Source organism: Mytilus californianus, unplaced genomic scaffold (assembly GCF_021869535.1).
Source record: "Mytilus californianus isolate M0D057914Y unplaced genomic scaffold, xbMytCali1.0.p SCAF_20, whole genome shotgun sequence".
Taxonomy (NCBI): domain Eukaryota; kingdom Metazoa; phylum Mollusca; class Bivalvia; order Mytilida; family Mytilidae; genus Mytilus; species Mytilus californianus.
The window spans coordinates 836074-852010 of NW_026262669.1; the positions used below are offsets into that span (position 1 = coordinate 836074).

General features: G+C 31.2%; 2 protein-coding genes across 12 annotated transcripts in view; one reads left to right on the forward strand and one right to left on the reverse strand.

Annotated features, from left to right (window-relative positions):
* Nucleotides 1–15937, forward strand: part of LOC127731659 (tight junction protein ZO-1-like) — a 611031-nt gene that overhangs the window by 499658 nt on the left and 95436 nt on the right. The gene's annotated exons all lie outside the window — the stretch shown is intronic.
* The window catches only part of LOC127731663 (leucine-rich repeat-containing protein 15-like), a 286215-nt gene that overhangs the window by 248369 nt on the left and 21909 nt on the right, over nt 1–15937 (reverse strand). For 10 of the 11 annotated variants that reach the window (XM_052240443.1, XM_052240435.1, XM_052240436.1 and 7 more), the window contains exons 2-4: nt 15687–15877; nt 14693–14764; nt 13109–13180 (exon numbers count right to left, since the gene is read on the reverse strand). The exons of the other annotated variant lie outside the window; for it this stretch is intronic. In XM_052240443.1, coding sequence (XP_052096403.1) covers nt 13109–13180; nt 14693–14764; nt 15687–15859 — 317 coding nt within the window. In that variant the 5' untranslated portion in view covers nt 15860–15877. The remainder of the gene's footprint in view (nt 1–13108; nt 13181–14692; nt 14765–15686; nt 15878–15937) is intronic. 11 annotated transcript variants of the gene reach the window in all.

Genomic DNA, 15937 nt, shown 5'->3' on the forward strand with positions numbered 1-15937 from the left:
TTGTATTGGACAGGTTGCAATATATATAATTAATCCAATAAAAGTCTGAATTATCTACAGTATCTTGCCCTTTGAACGAATACTTATCAGTTGTGAACAAACATTAATAGGTATAATATGTAAATTTAAAAGATAATGATAGTGTTAATTATGAAATGACTTATGGCATTATGCTATTTCAGACGCTGTATCTGAATCCTTTGGAATTATTGAGGTACAATTAAGACTTATTTTAGCATAATGTTTCAGTGTAATTCACCTGTTTTAATGTTTTGGGAAAAAGAATTTACATAGGGTATATGAAAAGTATCTCATGCAGTGGGGGAATGATAAAGAAATAATGTCTATCCCCTCCAAAGTATGTCTTACATAAATCGTGCGTGAATGGTAATGTACAATTTCAAGGGAGTACACGACTCTTTCTGAACATAAGTAGCATATAGCGTGTTTTCCTGAATCGTATGATATTATTAAGTTTGAATTAATTACCTTCTCTTGTTCTTATTTTTAGTATTACACTTCGCATCTTAATCCTGATGTTGTATCTAGATGAGTTTATCTTGCTCATACGCACATAAAATGATAATAGAATACATTGATTTAATTATTGTTATAATTGTCTTCAGAATACAACTTCATTCAATAAATTTAAAATATATGTGATTTATGAATTGAATGTTATACTGTAATCAATTATTTATCTATGTTTAATGCAAACAGTAAGGAAATATATAAGATTAAAAAATAATATGTCTGTTTTATTGAAAAATGTTTTGAATTATAGAAAATATCGCTCACAATGCACCCAACTAACGTTGTCTGAAATAAAAACGATCATGTGTTTGCAATTGACAAAAACTTTATTTCAGAGATACAAGTACTTGAATAATAATTTATCAACAGTTGATATATAAATAAATAAATAGTAAAATGTTCTAAATGATTTTGAACGTCTGGTTCTAGCTGCATCTATACTTATTAGTAATAATGGCGTAATCAAGAATAGATAAATCCATATTTAATTTTATCATAACAAGTTTAGCATCAGGACCTCTGACATTACTTTTCTATTAAATCCTATAAATAATTCAACTATTTCTCAATTCAAGATTGCAACATGTTATTCAAACACAAAAAGCTGATACTGTTAGTATGCATTATGACGTGAATATGATTTAACTGAAAAGTACTGGATTCATAAAAAACACACGGATGTATTTTAAAACAACGAACAAATGGGATCATCAAAATACCTTGTACATATAATATCCATACTTTACTGATGATACAATTAAAGTATGAATATAGAAATATTAATATACAAATTCTACTAAATGATATTGATATGTTTTTCAAGATGTTTTTCGTGGCCACATTTCTCCAATATACATATGTTAGTTAACACAGTTTATACCATTACTCAAGTCAGTGCAATGTCAACTATATACATTCACATTTGCATTGTATTACATCCGTTTCGATTGTTTATCAGAGGAAAAATCTAAATCATATAAAGTTTTCTTTTTAATTAAATTTCTCGATTTATTTGATTCAATAATATATTATTGCATTGGGAATAACTTAATATACACCCTGACAAAATTCACATTGCCCACCATTAAAGCATTGGCAGTTATCAGCTAAAATGAAACAATATGATCATGATTTGTTATCTAAATATCCGAAAACATGTTAACGAAAAAAGATAATCGGCGAAAAGAATAACACGCCAATAGTATACAAAACAGAACATATAAAACTAAATACGAAGCGACATGAATATTCGCAAAAAACACAGTTGTTCTTACGTGTTTTGGAACGTTAAGCAATTGACACCCGCTGTTTAACGTAAGAAAGTACAAATTCGATGCTAAATCTGTTTAATAGATGTCGAGGTCGGGATTGTCTTGATGCCAATTAAAACATATCCGTTGTCGACTGAAACATTTCTCCTATAAAGATCAACTAAGGGATGATTTTAACTTTACAACTTTGAACTTATGGCTTAATAGATTCATTATAATGAGCAATCATCTATCAAAGAAATCATGATAGAAAACCAAAGACCTTAATACTCGTATCTATTGGAAAATACAATATACATATGCAGGTGCTGTTGGAATGTTGTTTTATCGTGAAGTTGACAATAAAAAACCAGAAATCATTCCTTTGTTGTAAATGTATGTCTTTAGAATCCTAATTGTCAATTTATTGAAAAGTCACTTTTCATGTAGTATCCTTTATCTCCAGTTCACAAGAAGCTAATGTTGGTAAGGACACTTTTATATTTTACGTTTTATATTTCGTTTTTAAAAATTGAACTGATCAATCTGTTATGTTTTCAACGTCTTATGCCTAAATTTGGAAAACAAGCAATCAAACACGAGAGTTTTGATTTTACGGTCATTTGCCAACTTTTAACATGTTTATCGTCTGGTTCTAGAGTTTTTATCCTTTTAAATGACTGTTTGATGGTTAAACGTTAAAAGAAGTAAATATTCATCGATTACATGCACACGAGTTTATGTCAATGTGACTTTACATCGTTCAATGCAATTTTAGTATTTTGGTAAGTCCCATTTTAACCATTTGAAGCTTTATCATAATTATAATTTTATGGTAGTATTTTGAAAGAACACTATCGACATGTACTACTTACGATTACATTTTCCGAGCGCATCCAAACACAGTGATATAACTAATGTTCCGTCGCTACATTTAGCAGTTGTTCCTAAGGTTGCTCTTTCAATTAACCACGACCAAAATGGATAAATGCTACAGTCACAGTTAAGTGGATTCGATGTGAGGTATCTTAAAATACAAAAAAAAAGATACTTTCATTAAAACCCTGATAAACTGTCAAGTAAAGGTAATTGCAAACAGAATGGTTTTTTAATGTTTCATTGCAGGTTACATTTTCGCAGGAAATAAAACAAATCAACACCTCTCAAAACATTGAAAAAAAGAATAAATTTAGGATAATTTTTTTGTTTTTCTTAAAAAAATTCAAAACAGAAAACTATATCTTACTCCATAGACAATAGATGGATGAATTTGTTTCCTTAGGTGTGAACATGAACACTGAATTTGGATAATTATGTATGATAAAATGATTCATTTACATTTAAAATTTCTAAAACTTAAAAAATGTCACGGCTTGATCCAACTTGAGAAAACATAGTCTACCAGATAAATGTATTATTTTCTTTTGTAGTGCAATTGTGTGCACAACATTTAAATACCATTCCACAAAGATTGTACAGTTGATATTTTAGGGTAAAACCATGTTTTTCATATTCGTATTGCTGAACACTGGGAAATAGATCATATGCTGATCCATATCCACTAAAACAAGCATGCATTCAATATTTGTACTGCAGTTCTCATATTTGGACACGATGTAATCATCATTTTTTAGTCGACTTATGGGTTCGATTATCCCTATGCTTGCTCCCGCATCTCTTTTATTCAGCTGAAATAAAAATTGATGCAGTAAATTTATGAGTATAATAAAAGGAAATGGCCAATTTTGCATTCCTGGGTTGCAATTTATATATAAAACTATGCAATTATGGTATAAAATTACGGAAAAACGGGAAAATATATGTTGCGTTGCCTCCAAAATTTTGTGATTGTACACAGATAATAAAAATATGTAAATAAAAGTTATTCTTATTAATTTAAGTACCTATAAAGTGATCAGATAGCTTATATTAATATGTAAAATGTCTTTTTATATGAGAATCCAATTTGTTGCCAAATCGATAGATAGCTCGAACACTGCACTTTCGAATCCTAACTTATTTTTGCCTACGTAGCCAGTACACATAGTGTGACGAAGGTGACCTACATTGGAAATTAGCTTCAAGATATAAAGGTGTGTGTAAGATTTTAAAGGGCCTTATTGAGAGTACATGCAAAAAACAAAACGAAAAAAAAAGGAAAAAAAAAGGAATACTGTAATGTGCTATTACAGTCAGTACAGTAAAATCATATCAAACTTGAACGTATATTTTTGTATTTTTACAATTGAGCATTTCTTCTCATTGGTAAACATATTGATATCTGGATTCTGCTCTAAACACGGTTCCACTGGGGTCTTCAAGCTTCAGACAGTGCTTGACTGTTTTTTTTTATTCTTTTTGTTAGAAAGAGTTCTATGCGACTGAATAAGTTGGTCAAACTAGGCAACATTGATAGAAAATAAAGGTACAGTAGTTTACCGATGTTAAAATCTCATAAATCCATTAAGGAGACAAATACAAGTAACACACAAAAACCGAAGGGATCGCATGGACTAAAACATGAGCAACATCAATATCGTAGACAAGTTACGTGTCCCCTGGCATGCATGCATCACCCGCAATGCGAATCCACACTAAATTAAAATGTCACACATTGAAATAGGACATAATCGTGAAATTACAAATCAGACGACTTTTCTATAATCAAAAGATGAAAGACTGCGACAACTTGTGCTACGGAATGAAGACATACATTTTTTGTGACTGTTTAAATTTAACACCAAAGTTCTTGACCATTGTACATTTAAAATCGCCGAAGTAAGTCAATCATGTCAATTAATTCAATTTACATTATTTAAGTATGACAATGGATAAATAATTGTTTATATTGTGTTAAACTGTGTTGTCATCTGTTATGCTTTCGGTAATTTTTTTTTTGTTGTATTTCTGTCTGGCTTACGTATACACCATGTTGAATTTGGGTCAACTATAATGCTATGAGACCACCGGTCTCGATGGATATCTCTTCTCCAAATAATTCAACATAGAATCCCTTCTTGATAGTTTCTATAAAGCTCTATCTTATTGACTTATCCATTAAACATTTGACCCTTTGTTCAATTGTCATTAATTTTGTATTAAATGCAATGTTAACCTTCATCGTAAAATCAATGAAAGATATGCCAGAACATGACATAGTATTGGATTTGCGACAGCTTGACATAAAGAATGTGAACTAGGGCAATCGGAAACATACACTCATAAAGAGTTCAGACATTACACAACTGCTCATTCTATAACCACTGCGCGTATGAAGCTCAATTGAATGTGAAATATTGCTTATCTGAAGACAATTGATTATCCAGTTTAAAAGTCTTTTATTTTTTGTTAAATAGTAAAGTGTTTGCAATATACAATAATATATATTTCCGTATTGTAAATTTGAGATGCAACCATTAAATGTTTTAAATACATTTGTTGCAATTTGTTTAACCCACCATTTTTTCTTTAAATATCCTGTATCAAGTCAGCAATATATCAGTTGGTATCAAATAGTCCGTTTCTATGTATATTGGCGTTTGGTTTTGTAGCAGGTCAGCGTTTATGTTGTTCCGTATGTTTTCCTCTTATCATGTCTATAGTTGATGTGTTTCCCTCGGTCTTAGTTTGTGACCCGGATGTGTTTAGTTAAAAAAATTGATTTATGACTATTGAACAGCGGTGAACTATTGTTGCCTTTATTTAGCTGACTAAAATCAAAAGATCAGAGAATTATTAACCATTATTAGTATGATTATTTGTATTTTATGTTAAACGAGAGGTGAAAGATACATAAATGGCATACAAACTCATTATCGAACCCAAATCGACAATCCCCTGGCAATAAACTAAAAACATCAAAAAAACTACAGTATACAAAACACAAGATAGAAAACAAAAGACTAAGCAGCACAAACCTTACCAAATACTGGGGGTGATCTTAGGTGATCCGGAAGGATACAAAGTAAAATAACCAAAATACCTAACTCCAGGGAAATTTCAAATCATAAAGTATCTTATCAAATGGAAAAGTCAGAAGTTCAAACACATCAAACGAATGGAAAACAACTGTCATATTCCTGACTTGGTACAGGCACATTTCCTGTGCTCCATATGTGACACTCGTCGAATTGTTCATGTAAATACAAACCTAGTGATAAGTCTTATTCGGTAAGTTACTTTCGAGGAAAACAGGGCAGATATTTCATAACAGTCATCCAACTTATGATTGCGTCAATATAATTTTCGACGGTATGATGTTAACTTCACAACTTGGAACTCTTGTAACATGTATACATATTCTTACAAAACCAATACCATTTTAATTTTTATTAAAGGCCACGCACAACACAATTAATTTACGTGTGTTTCTTTCTTGTTACAGATGTACAATACAGCGATGGTGACAACTATGACTTTACATACTTATTTTGAAAATGACTCATTTTGCAGTTTCAATTGGTACATCTTAATGATATCAAAAATTAAATTCAACAGTTTGTATTTTCAGATATTTTTATCTGATCCAAACGGTAACTTAATGATATACAAACTTAATTGTAAATATTAATAATTCAACATCCATGAATGAACACAAAGTTGGTCTTAGAAATAAAGCAATCAAAAACGAACAGAATAAAGCTAACAAACAAGATGACGATAGTCAACATTCATAATTGCAACATGTACACATGACCATTATAATACTAGAACTCAAAGGAAAGTGTAAATCGGAAAGTCCCTTATCAAATGGCAAAATTAAAAGCTCAAACACATCAAACGAATGTAAAACAGCTGTCATATTCCTGATTTGGTACAGGAATTCCCTGTGCTTCATATGTGACATCTGTCGAGGTGTTCATGTAAATACAAACCCGGTGATAAGTCTTATTCGGTAGGTTACTTTCAAGGAAAACAGGACAGATATTTTATAACAGTCATCCAACTTGTGATGGCGTCAGTATAATTTTCGAAGAGATGATTATAACTTCACAACTTTGAACTCTTGTAACATGTACACATATTCTAACAAAACCAATATGATTTTCATTTCATCAAAGGCCACGAACAGCACAATTAATTAACGTGTGTTTCCTTCTGGTTACAGATGTACAATACAGAGATGGTGACAACTATGACCTTACATCATTTTTGTACATACGATGTACTTATTTTGGAACTGACTCATTTCGCAATTTAAATTGGTACATATTAATGATATCATAACTAAATTAAACAGTTTGAATGTTCAGATATTTTTATCTGACCCGAACGGTAACGTAATGAATTAAAAATTAATTGTAAATAATAATAATTCAACATCCATGAATGAACACAAAGTTGGTCGTAGAAATAAAGCAATCAATAACAAACAGAATAAAGCAAACAAACAAGATGACAATAGTCAACATTCATAATTGCAACATGTACACCTGACAACAATAATGTTGAAACTTAATACACAAATCCAATACACACGACCTCGGATGTCTACTAGCTATATATATAGTTACACTGTTTATATATTATCAACATTCGTAAATACTAAATTATAAACTCACAACGTAGACAAAGACGTTATGTTCCCAAAAGCGTGTTCTTCGATATGACTGATATTGTTTCCACTTAAATTTCTGTAATATTTATAACATATATTTTATCAAACATATCAATAGAAAACAGTGCTGCAACTTAGTATAATTATCTTTACAAATTCAGTTTATATGCAAACAGTTAAAAACAAACTATTGTGTATTGAACGATTATTTAGATTTGCTCCATTCTTCGTTTGAAAAAAGTAAGCAATGAAAAGAAACGGGTTTAAATAGCCATATTTTGAACTCACATGAAAAAGGAAAGATCACATACTTGTAGATACGAATTTATTTTTGCCGTTATTGTGAACCTTACAAAAAGTAAATGTTTTAAGTGAACTTTTTTCTTTTTTCTTTTTTTAATATTTGAGTAATTGAGACAAGTTTTGATAATTTTATATTTCAAAGACAAATGTGAAAGAAGGAAAATAGATAGCAACTGAACTAAACAAATAACAGAGTAAACATAGAGGTCAACACACAGTCTTCAACAACCGACAGGTATCCCTGAAGTATGTCAATCGCTACACTAGTTTGAGTCTATAGCAGTTGAGGATATATTTAATAGCATAAATAAACAATCTTAAATTAGCATAATCATCAGTTCTAATATTCTAATGTATAATTAGAGAAAAAAGTTATGTGTGAGTTAATTGAAAGATAGAAGCAAGTTTAAATAACCAAAACAGAATAATTACATCATGACTTACATGTAATACAGGTTTGTCATATTGATAAACGTATAACTCTCCAATAACTGTATCTTGTTGTTATGAAGAATTCTAAAAAGATTAAAAAAATCATATTCATCAATACAAATTATAAAAAAGAAATTAGATACAAATAGAAAACAATTAGTAGTAAATCAAGTATTTATACGAATGATTTTTTTGCTAGTATTACTGATTTATATCGTATGTCTACTTCTGATTTAGTCTGATTACTGAATACTTATACACGTTATGGTTATGTATTTTCTGCATGATCTACAAAACATGGCTATCTATTGTTTTGTATCAAGCTTTATTTTAGCATGTTATTCTGTGTGGCACATTTATCAACGTCATGTTCACGGATACTTATAGAGGGTTTATTTTTGTAAGCAATAGCGCATAGTTTAACTCGTTGATTTCATTTATTGTTTTTGCGAGAATCAGCCATTTGGCTTTCTTGATTGTATTGTTGCAGATGTTGTCTAGCAACCTTTACTAACATTGATTGTTTTTGTCACATTATGGGTTTTGCGTATCGATGAAAGCCTTACGGTTACCTATATATTTCATTTCATCCATGTGTTGTCATTGATAACGTTTTTTCTACCGATTTATGATTTGTTAACTTTAAAAGAGAAGCAAAGAGTGACATTCAAACGCATTAGTCGAAAATAAACTGACAACACCATGGCTAAAAAAGAAAAAGACAAACAGACAAACAATAGTACACAAAACACATCATAGAAAACTAAAGATTGAGCAACACGAACCCTACCAAAAACTGGGGGTGATCGCAGGTGCTCCGGAATGGTAAGAAGATCCTGCCCCATACGTGGCACCTGTCGTGTTGCTCGTGTTAGTACGAACGGTAATACGTCTAATTCGGTAGGTCACATTCGGGAAAAGGGGACAGGATTGTAGTTACGATATTAGAAACATATCCGCTATCATCTTTGAAATGGATATTCCATAACAATCAACCAACTCGTGATGGCGTCCGTAAAACGCACGACTGGGAACTCTAGCTTTCTTGTGAGCAGCAACTCTCTATCAAAGAAATCATGATAGAAAATACAAGCCCTGGAATATCGTATCAACTGGGAAATATATACTCCGTATGCAGGCGCTGCTGGAATGATGCTACATGGAAATGGAACGTTCACAATTAGGAAGCTGAAATCATCTCTTTTGTCGTAAAGTTTTGTTTTCAACCGACCCTCACTGTCAATATCTAGATGTAAGTCAAAATATGAGGCAGACTAAACTGTATCTGTTGTATCCTTTATCTCAAGTTCGAAAGGATAGATGCTTTCAACATAGTCACCAAATTTTGAATTGTTTAGTGAGGGAACATCATCTATATAGCGGAAAGTAGAGTTAAAGGATACTGCTAACTTCATTTCTTTCTTCCTAAGAAGTATCTGTATGAAGTCAGCCTCATATGAATAAAGGAACAGGTCGGCAAGAAGAGGGGCACAATTTGTTTCCATTGGAATGCCGATTGTTTGTTGAAAAACACATCCTTCAAACGTAACAAATATGTTGTTAATAACAAAATCAAGCATCTTGATAATGTTTGTTTCAGAGAATTTTTTGTTTGAATCAGAGTGATTTTTTACAAAGTAGGATTTATCCCTTCCTAAGAAACATACTGGTATCTACGCAGGCCATTATTTTTTATGAAACAAAACAGAACCAACTCTTTCAACTTGTCTTTTAGTTTGGAATAGGGAATACTTAGGTAAAGTGTAGAAAAGTCAAATGTTTAAATACTATTGCAAGATGAAAGAGTCTTAGATCGTATGTACTCTAAAATATCTTTGGAATTTTTTAGTATCCACATATTTTGTTCACGCCACCTCTAGAATAGGAAGTTTCACAATAACTTTGAAGCCCGGCTTTGATTACTAATAAAATTAATGTTATTAATTTAGAAAGAGGTTTCATGGAGCACTTCGAAGACCCAGCAGGATTTTCTTTTTAGTAATTCATGTAAGTGTCGTGGGGGTATACGTTTACTTTCCAAGTCAATTGTCAATACCAAATTCATTTATCAAGCAAGCAATTTAATTAGATTTACACACAAATACGAGGTTGTTTGGGGCTTTATCTGCGGAGACAACAACATATTTGTCATGAATATAGGACAAGTGTTTTGCAACATTTGGGTCTCTAAAGATTAATGTAGCATGGGTATTTATAGACCCATTCAGTTTCTTAATTCTGATTTGTATGAACTACCTCACAGCCTTAATTCATTTGGAAAGAATATCTACGTCTTCTTTCTCGCGTTTAACACACTGCCTGGCCTAATCCTCACTAAATCCATCAGTATTTTGAAGTTGTGTTTCCAATTGATTGATTTAGCCTCACGATATTTCGGGTCTTTGGATAACACATTTCGCAGAGAAGTGTAATTGACAATGTTTAGGTCACCATTAAAAACGTGGCCAGCCTGATTATATATTAATGGGGAACTAGCACAGGTGCAATCAGGAGGTTTAGACTTGAAGATTCGTCAATATTGCGATCCTCCAACACGTGCTTGTAATTTAAAATTTTAGTTGCAACTTTAAAATAGGGAGGTATTTTCGAGAGAACTGATTTATGATGAGGGATATTGCCCAAGTTGATGGCATCGGGAAATTTGTTGGCAAAGGAAAGTTTAAGAAAGGATCTTTTCTGATTTTCATCTTTTACAATGCAAACTGGTTTGAAAAGTCTGTGACTTGCAATTTCCGAAATGATAGCTGTAAGTTTGTATTGGTTTGAATGAGGGTGAGTTACAGTGCTTTTCAAACATAAATTGTACACAGAACACAAGTTTTGAAAGGAGTAATGAATAAAGCTTCGTGCGAATGTGATGAATACCTAACGGCTTTTGCATAAATGATGCGTTAAATGAAATCTGAATAACAAAATACAAGTACTCACAAATATCCAAGACTTGGAAGATTCATAAAAGTTAATGATTCTATTGAAGATATTTCATTGTTAGACAGCTCTCTTAAAAGAGAAGGTTACATGAGTTGAATGTGTCAGTCTTTTAAACAAACAGAACAAAACTTAGAATTGCATAGTTTGATGAATATCATGTACAAAAGAATTAATCTAAGTCATTTCAAAGATCATTATGAAAACATGATATGTGTGGTAGACGTCAATTATACGACACTGCTAAAAAAAGTTCTCTATAGGCATATACATTTCTATATGTCTGTGTTTGATAAAAGGTCAATACATTTACATGTTATAGATTGATATGAATAAAAGGATTTGTGGGAAAAACGGCCACCAAACGAATATAATACAATATATGTAGAGGTCAATGTACGGTCCTCAACAACAGACAGGTATCCCTGTAGTATGTCAAACGCTGAAATGTCCCGAGTCTATAATATAGATCAATTTGCATTAATAAAACACTGCCATTAAATTTAACACCCGACCGAATGTAAGTAATAACTTTATTTATAAATGAGTTACTTGTAGGGATAATGCCATTTAAAAAAAAAATAAAACATAAAAATTATATAACGACTTACAGCCAATACAAGTTTGTCATGTTGATAAACGTATTACTTTCTAATGACTGTATCTTGTTGTTATGTAGATATCTGAAAGAGGAAACGAACGTGCTTTTCTAAAGCAAAATACACACAGTTTAACAAAATGATACTAATCGGATACAAAACTTATTCAATGTTCAAATCGAAGTTACACACAGACTTATAAAATTTCTTGATCTACAAACTAAAGAAGAATGAGTGCTTCAACACGATACGCGTCTCCTGCTATACTTGCATCACTTACAATGTATTGTTAACCTAATAGTATTTGAATAAGTAAGGTTGTCTTCTATGTTTTTAACATAAAAGAATAACCTAGACAATTAAGTTCAAATCGACATTCAAACATTTATAGAAGCTACTCACAATCACTGGTATTGAATGTAGTGGTTTACATTTGTTCAAATCAAATCATAATCTATTTAAAAAAATGAAAACAATACGTTGCAAAACTAATGCTCAAAGCCGAATATTTGAAAACCAATGATGTATAAGGACAGAGTTAGTACTATAACAGAATCAATGATGTACATGCATGTTCGCTCTGATGTAATATCTAACTTATAAGGTATATCACGATTCAATCTTGCATCCACATTGAAAATCCTAAGCCTTTATATCTAAGGTGTGATGTTACCGAACGTTGAAGAGAAATAAATGTTCATTAGAAACATATGAAGGTCGCATTTTTGTCTATTCTTCAATAATCGCAATAATAAATGCAAAAAATAATTTATGAATTTACAGTAATCTCTGATTTTACAAATTCACCATATCATATGCAGTTAACATCAATAAAAACTCGATGTGCTAATTTCGAAAATTGATATCTCGTCATTGATGCTTGACACAAAAATATTTGAAAGTCTAAAAAAAGAAACGATACAAATATTACAGTTGTGATAAAAACCAGAATGTGGTAAATATAAACCTGGACATGGAATCAGATTTATACATGAGACAGAAAACATTCCTTTATATATTTGTTTTTCAAAATTAAGTTTTAACTTGTATTAAAAAGCTTGTATTATGTCCAGCATAACTATTCTGTACTTACTTTGTTTTTAATTTCGAACGCAACTATAAGTCTTACCAATGGTTAACCACATTTTATCTATAGCGGTCAATTTGATCTTAACAGCTCTAAAAGACCCAGTTTTTTCGGTCAATTGTATAGTAATAAGCTGGTGGATAGTCGTAGCAAATGCAATTATACTACGTCAGCTCTCTAAATAATAAAATTCTTGAAAGTTAATGTCGTATCGTCATTTCATACATTCGAAATAGACATTGCAAGCAATTTGACCTTATCAAAGCAATATAATATATTTGTTGTACTCACTTTTTTTCGTGCTATATGTCCTTCAGAAATATTTTCTGTGTGTATTGTTTTTTTAATATTTAACGATAAGTTCATCACAAAATGAATATATAAAAGATATACTTACATGTTTTGCAGTAGTTCACAATCTACAAATGTGTTAACCGGAATTTCAGCAATCTGATTGTTGGAGATGTAGCTTGTATAAAAAAGAAAATGATGCATTTTTAAAAGTCAAGAATTTAAGTATCTCTTTAGATATTCAATTGATATATTTTAGTACATATATCCATCGATAAAAACTGTTCAGTAGAAAATCCAACAAGAGAGCCAATGTGAAGAAGATTTACTCTTTCTGTTCTCTGTAGCCTTCATTACATATCGTTGATTACATTATAATGACACTGTTCTGTCATGTACGTTACAATGCCATATGTTTACTTTTTACAAGTACAATTTTAGCACAAATTTGTTTCCAGTAGGAATAAATTCAACGTAGTAGAATTTTTCGAATTTGTTTGAAAGGAGTAGTTTTAATTTGAAAAGAAAACTGTATTATAATGACGAGCATGTTAATGCAGGAGGCAATGCTTTACAGTTCGAATCACTTACTAAAACACTGTATTTTTATTTATTTATTTATAAGTCCCACTCACTGTTGATGAATAACTTATCTGCTCTAAAAAGGACTTCACTTTGCCTAGTGTGTGGACAACTTTTATTTCTGAAATATTTTTATAAGTTTAAATATACCTCGCAAACTATGTGGAAATAAAACGCAGGAACGTGACTTGATTATTCAGATAATAGTTTCCGACATTGAATTTAGTCTTTTATACAAGAAGACTTATAGAAAAAATATATGTAAATACAATAGCAAAACAAAAATAAACTCATCATAGATACCAGGATTAAATTTTGTATTTACGCCAGACGCGCGTTTCGTCTACAAAAGACTCATCAGTGACGCTCAAATCCAAACAAGTTAAAAGAAGCCAAATAAAGCACGAAGTTGAAGAGCATTGAAGACCAAAATTCCCAAAAATTTTGCCAAATACAGCTAAGGTAATCTCTTCCTGAGGTAAAAAGGCCTTAGTATTTAAAAATTTCAAAAGTTTTGCAAACAGTTAATTTATAAATATGACCATATCAATGATAATTCATGTCAGCACAGACGTGCTGACTACTGGGCTGGTGATACCCTCGGGGAATTAAAACTCCACCAGCAGTGGCATCGACCCAGTGGTTGTAAATAAACTCATCATAGATACCAGGATTAAATTTTGTATTTATGCCAGACGCGCGTTTCGTCTACAAAAGACTCATCAGTGACGCTCGAATCCAAATAAGTTAAAAAAGCCAAATATAGCACGAAGTTGAAGAGCATTGAGGACCAAATTTCCTAAAAGTTTTGCCAAATACAGCTAAATACAACATAGACTGAAACAAAAGTAGTGATATTTCATTAAATGGTCTTTAGTTTTAAACAGAAGTGCAAAGGTGTAAATATAACTTAGCATTATAAGGATGACATTATATTACAGATATTTTTAATATCAAATGGCATCTTGACATTTTATTGTACCGATATTTGTGTATTAGTATATCCCTCCTTTATTCAACTCTACGTTTTTGAGAGACAAGAACATTGCTGTTTAATTGGTAACACACTTATATGTAATATAAAGCAAAACTAAATGTATTTACATACAGAGTTATCAATTGCGGCATCTCTTTACAAAACTGAATATCAATTTCGGTTATGCTGTTATTCATGAGATCTCTAGAAGAAGATAAAAAGAAAATCATCCGGTCAGCAATATATCTAGAGCATATTTGTTTTTTCTTGTTTGGTAAATTAAAAAAAAAACAGTATTTTTTTTTCACTATAATCTCGTACAGGTTTTTTTTAACATGTTTAAGCATTGCATACAATCTTTAAAAATGCTATTATCGTGTTTTATTTTGTTTGGACAATTTTACATAATGTTCATTGGTCATAATATTGTCTTGCGATAACCTTTCACAAGTGTAATAGAATAAATTCGACTTATTGCTGATTGTATCATACTTTAAGGGGATTGCTACATCAGAATGATTTAAATACGGTTATCTACCATTTTAAAATAACGCCCGATACCTTTTGTAGGGAAACTATGCTTATGTTTAAAGACAGAAAATGAATCCTAGCTACTGGAGGAATGAGAAATCAATGAAATTTTAAAAAATACGATAAATACATCAGGATAAAAAACACCTCAAATATGAATGAAAACCCCAACACAATGAACGGCATGATTCAGTGTGTTGTTTTAGATCTTCACTGTTCTATATAAATACTCTTATTTGAGCCAGGTTATTCGTAGTTTTTTTATTTGGCTCCACACATAAATGTTTTGATTTGAAGAATTGTGGAAGGTAAACTTATCGCTGTCTGTTGTGAATGATAACAATTAAAAATGGTATCTCTGATAAATGCGTTTTTGCTATCTATCTTAATCCTTCGTTAATGTGTACATGCAACAAAAAGATCATTTCATTGCATTTAGCATATCGTCTTTGGTTTTTCATGTGTTCACATCTAACAAATATTGAGACCATAGGCTAAAATAGGTCAATGGATATGACAGTATTAAGATATTCGAATGAATGATACCAAAAGTACACGTGTAATTATATACGCACATAATAATCTGTGTACTTACATGACATACGTATCACTAGGAAGGTCTGGAATATGTCCCAAATGTTTTGAGTAACAGTTAACGTTAGAGCCTGATGAACCGCTAGAACAAAAACAAGTCGCCGGGCATGTTCCTTTTACCAATCCAGTACTGATCACAACAAGAAAGAGGAGAAAAGTAATTTCTGCGTTCATTTTGGTTATGTTACATCACTGAAAATAAATAGTTTGCATCATAAACACATGTTACCAAAATATAAAATAAAGTAAATA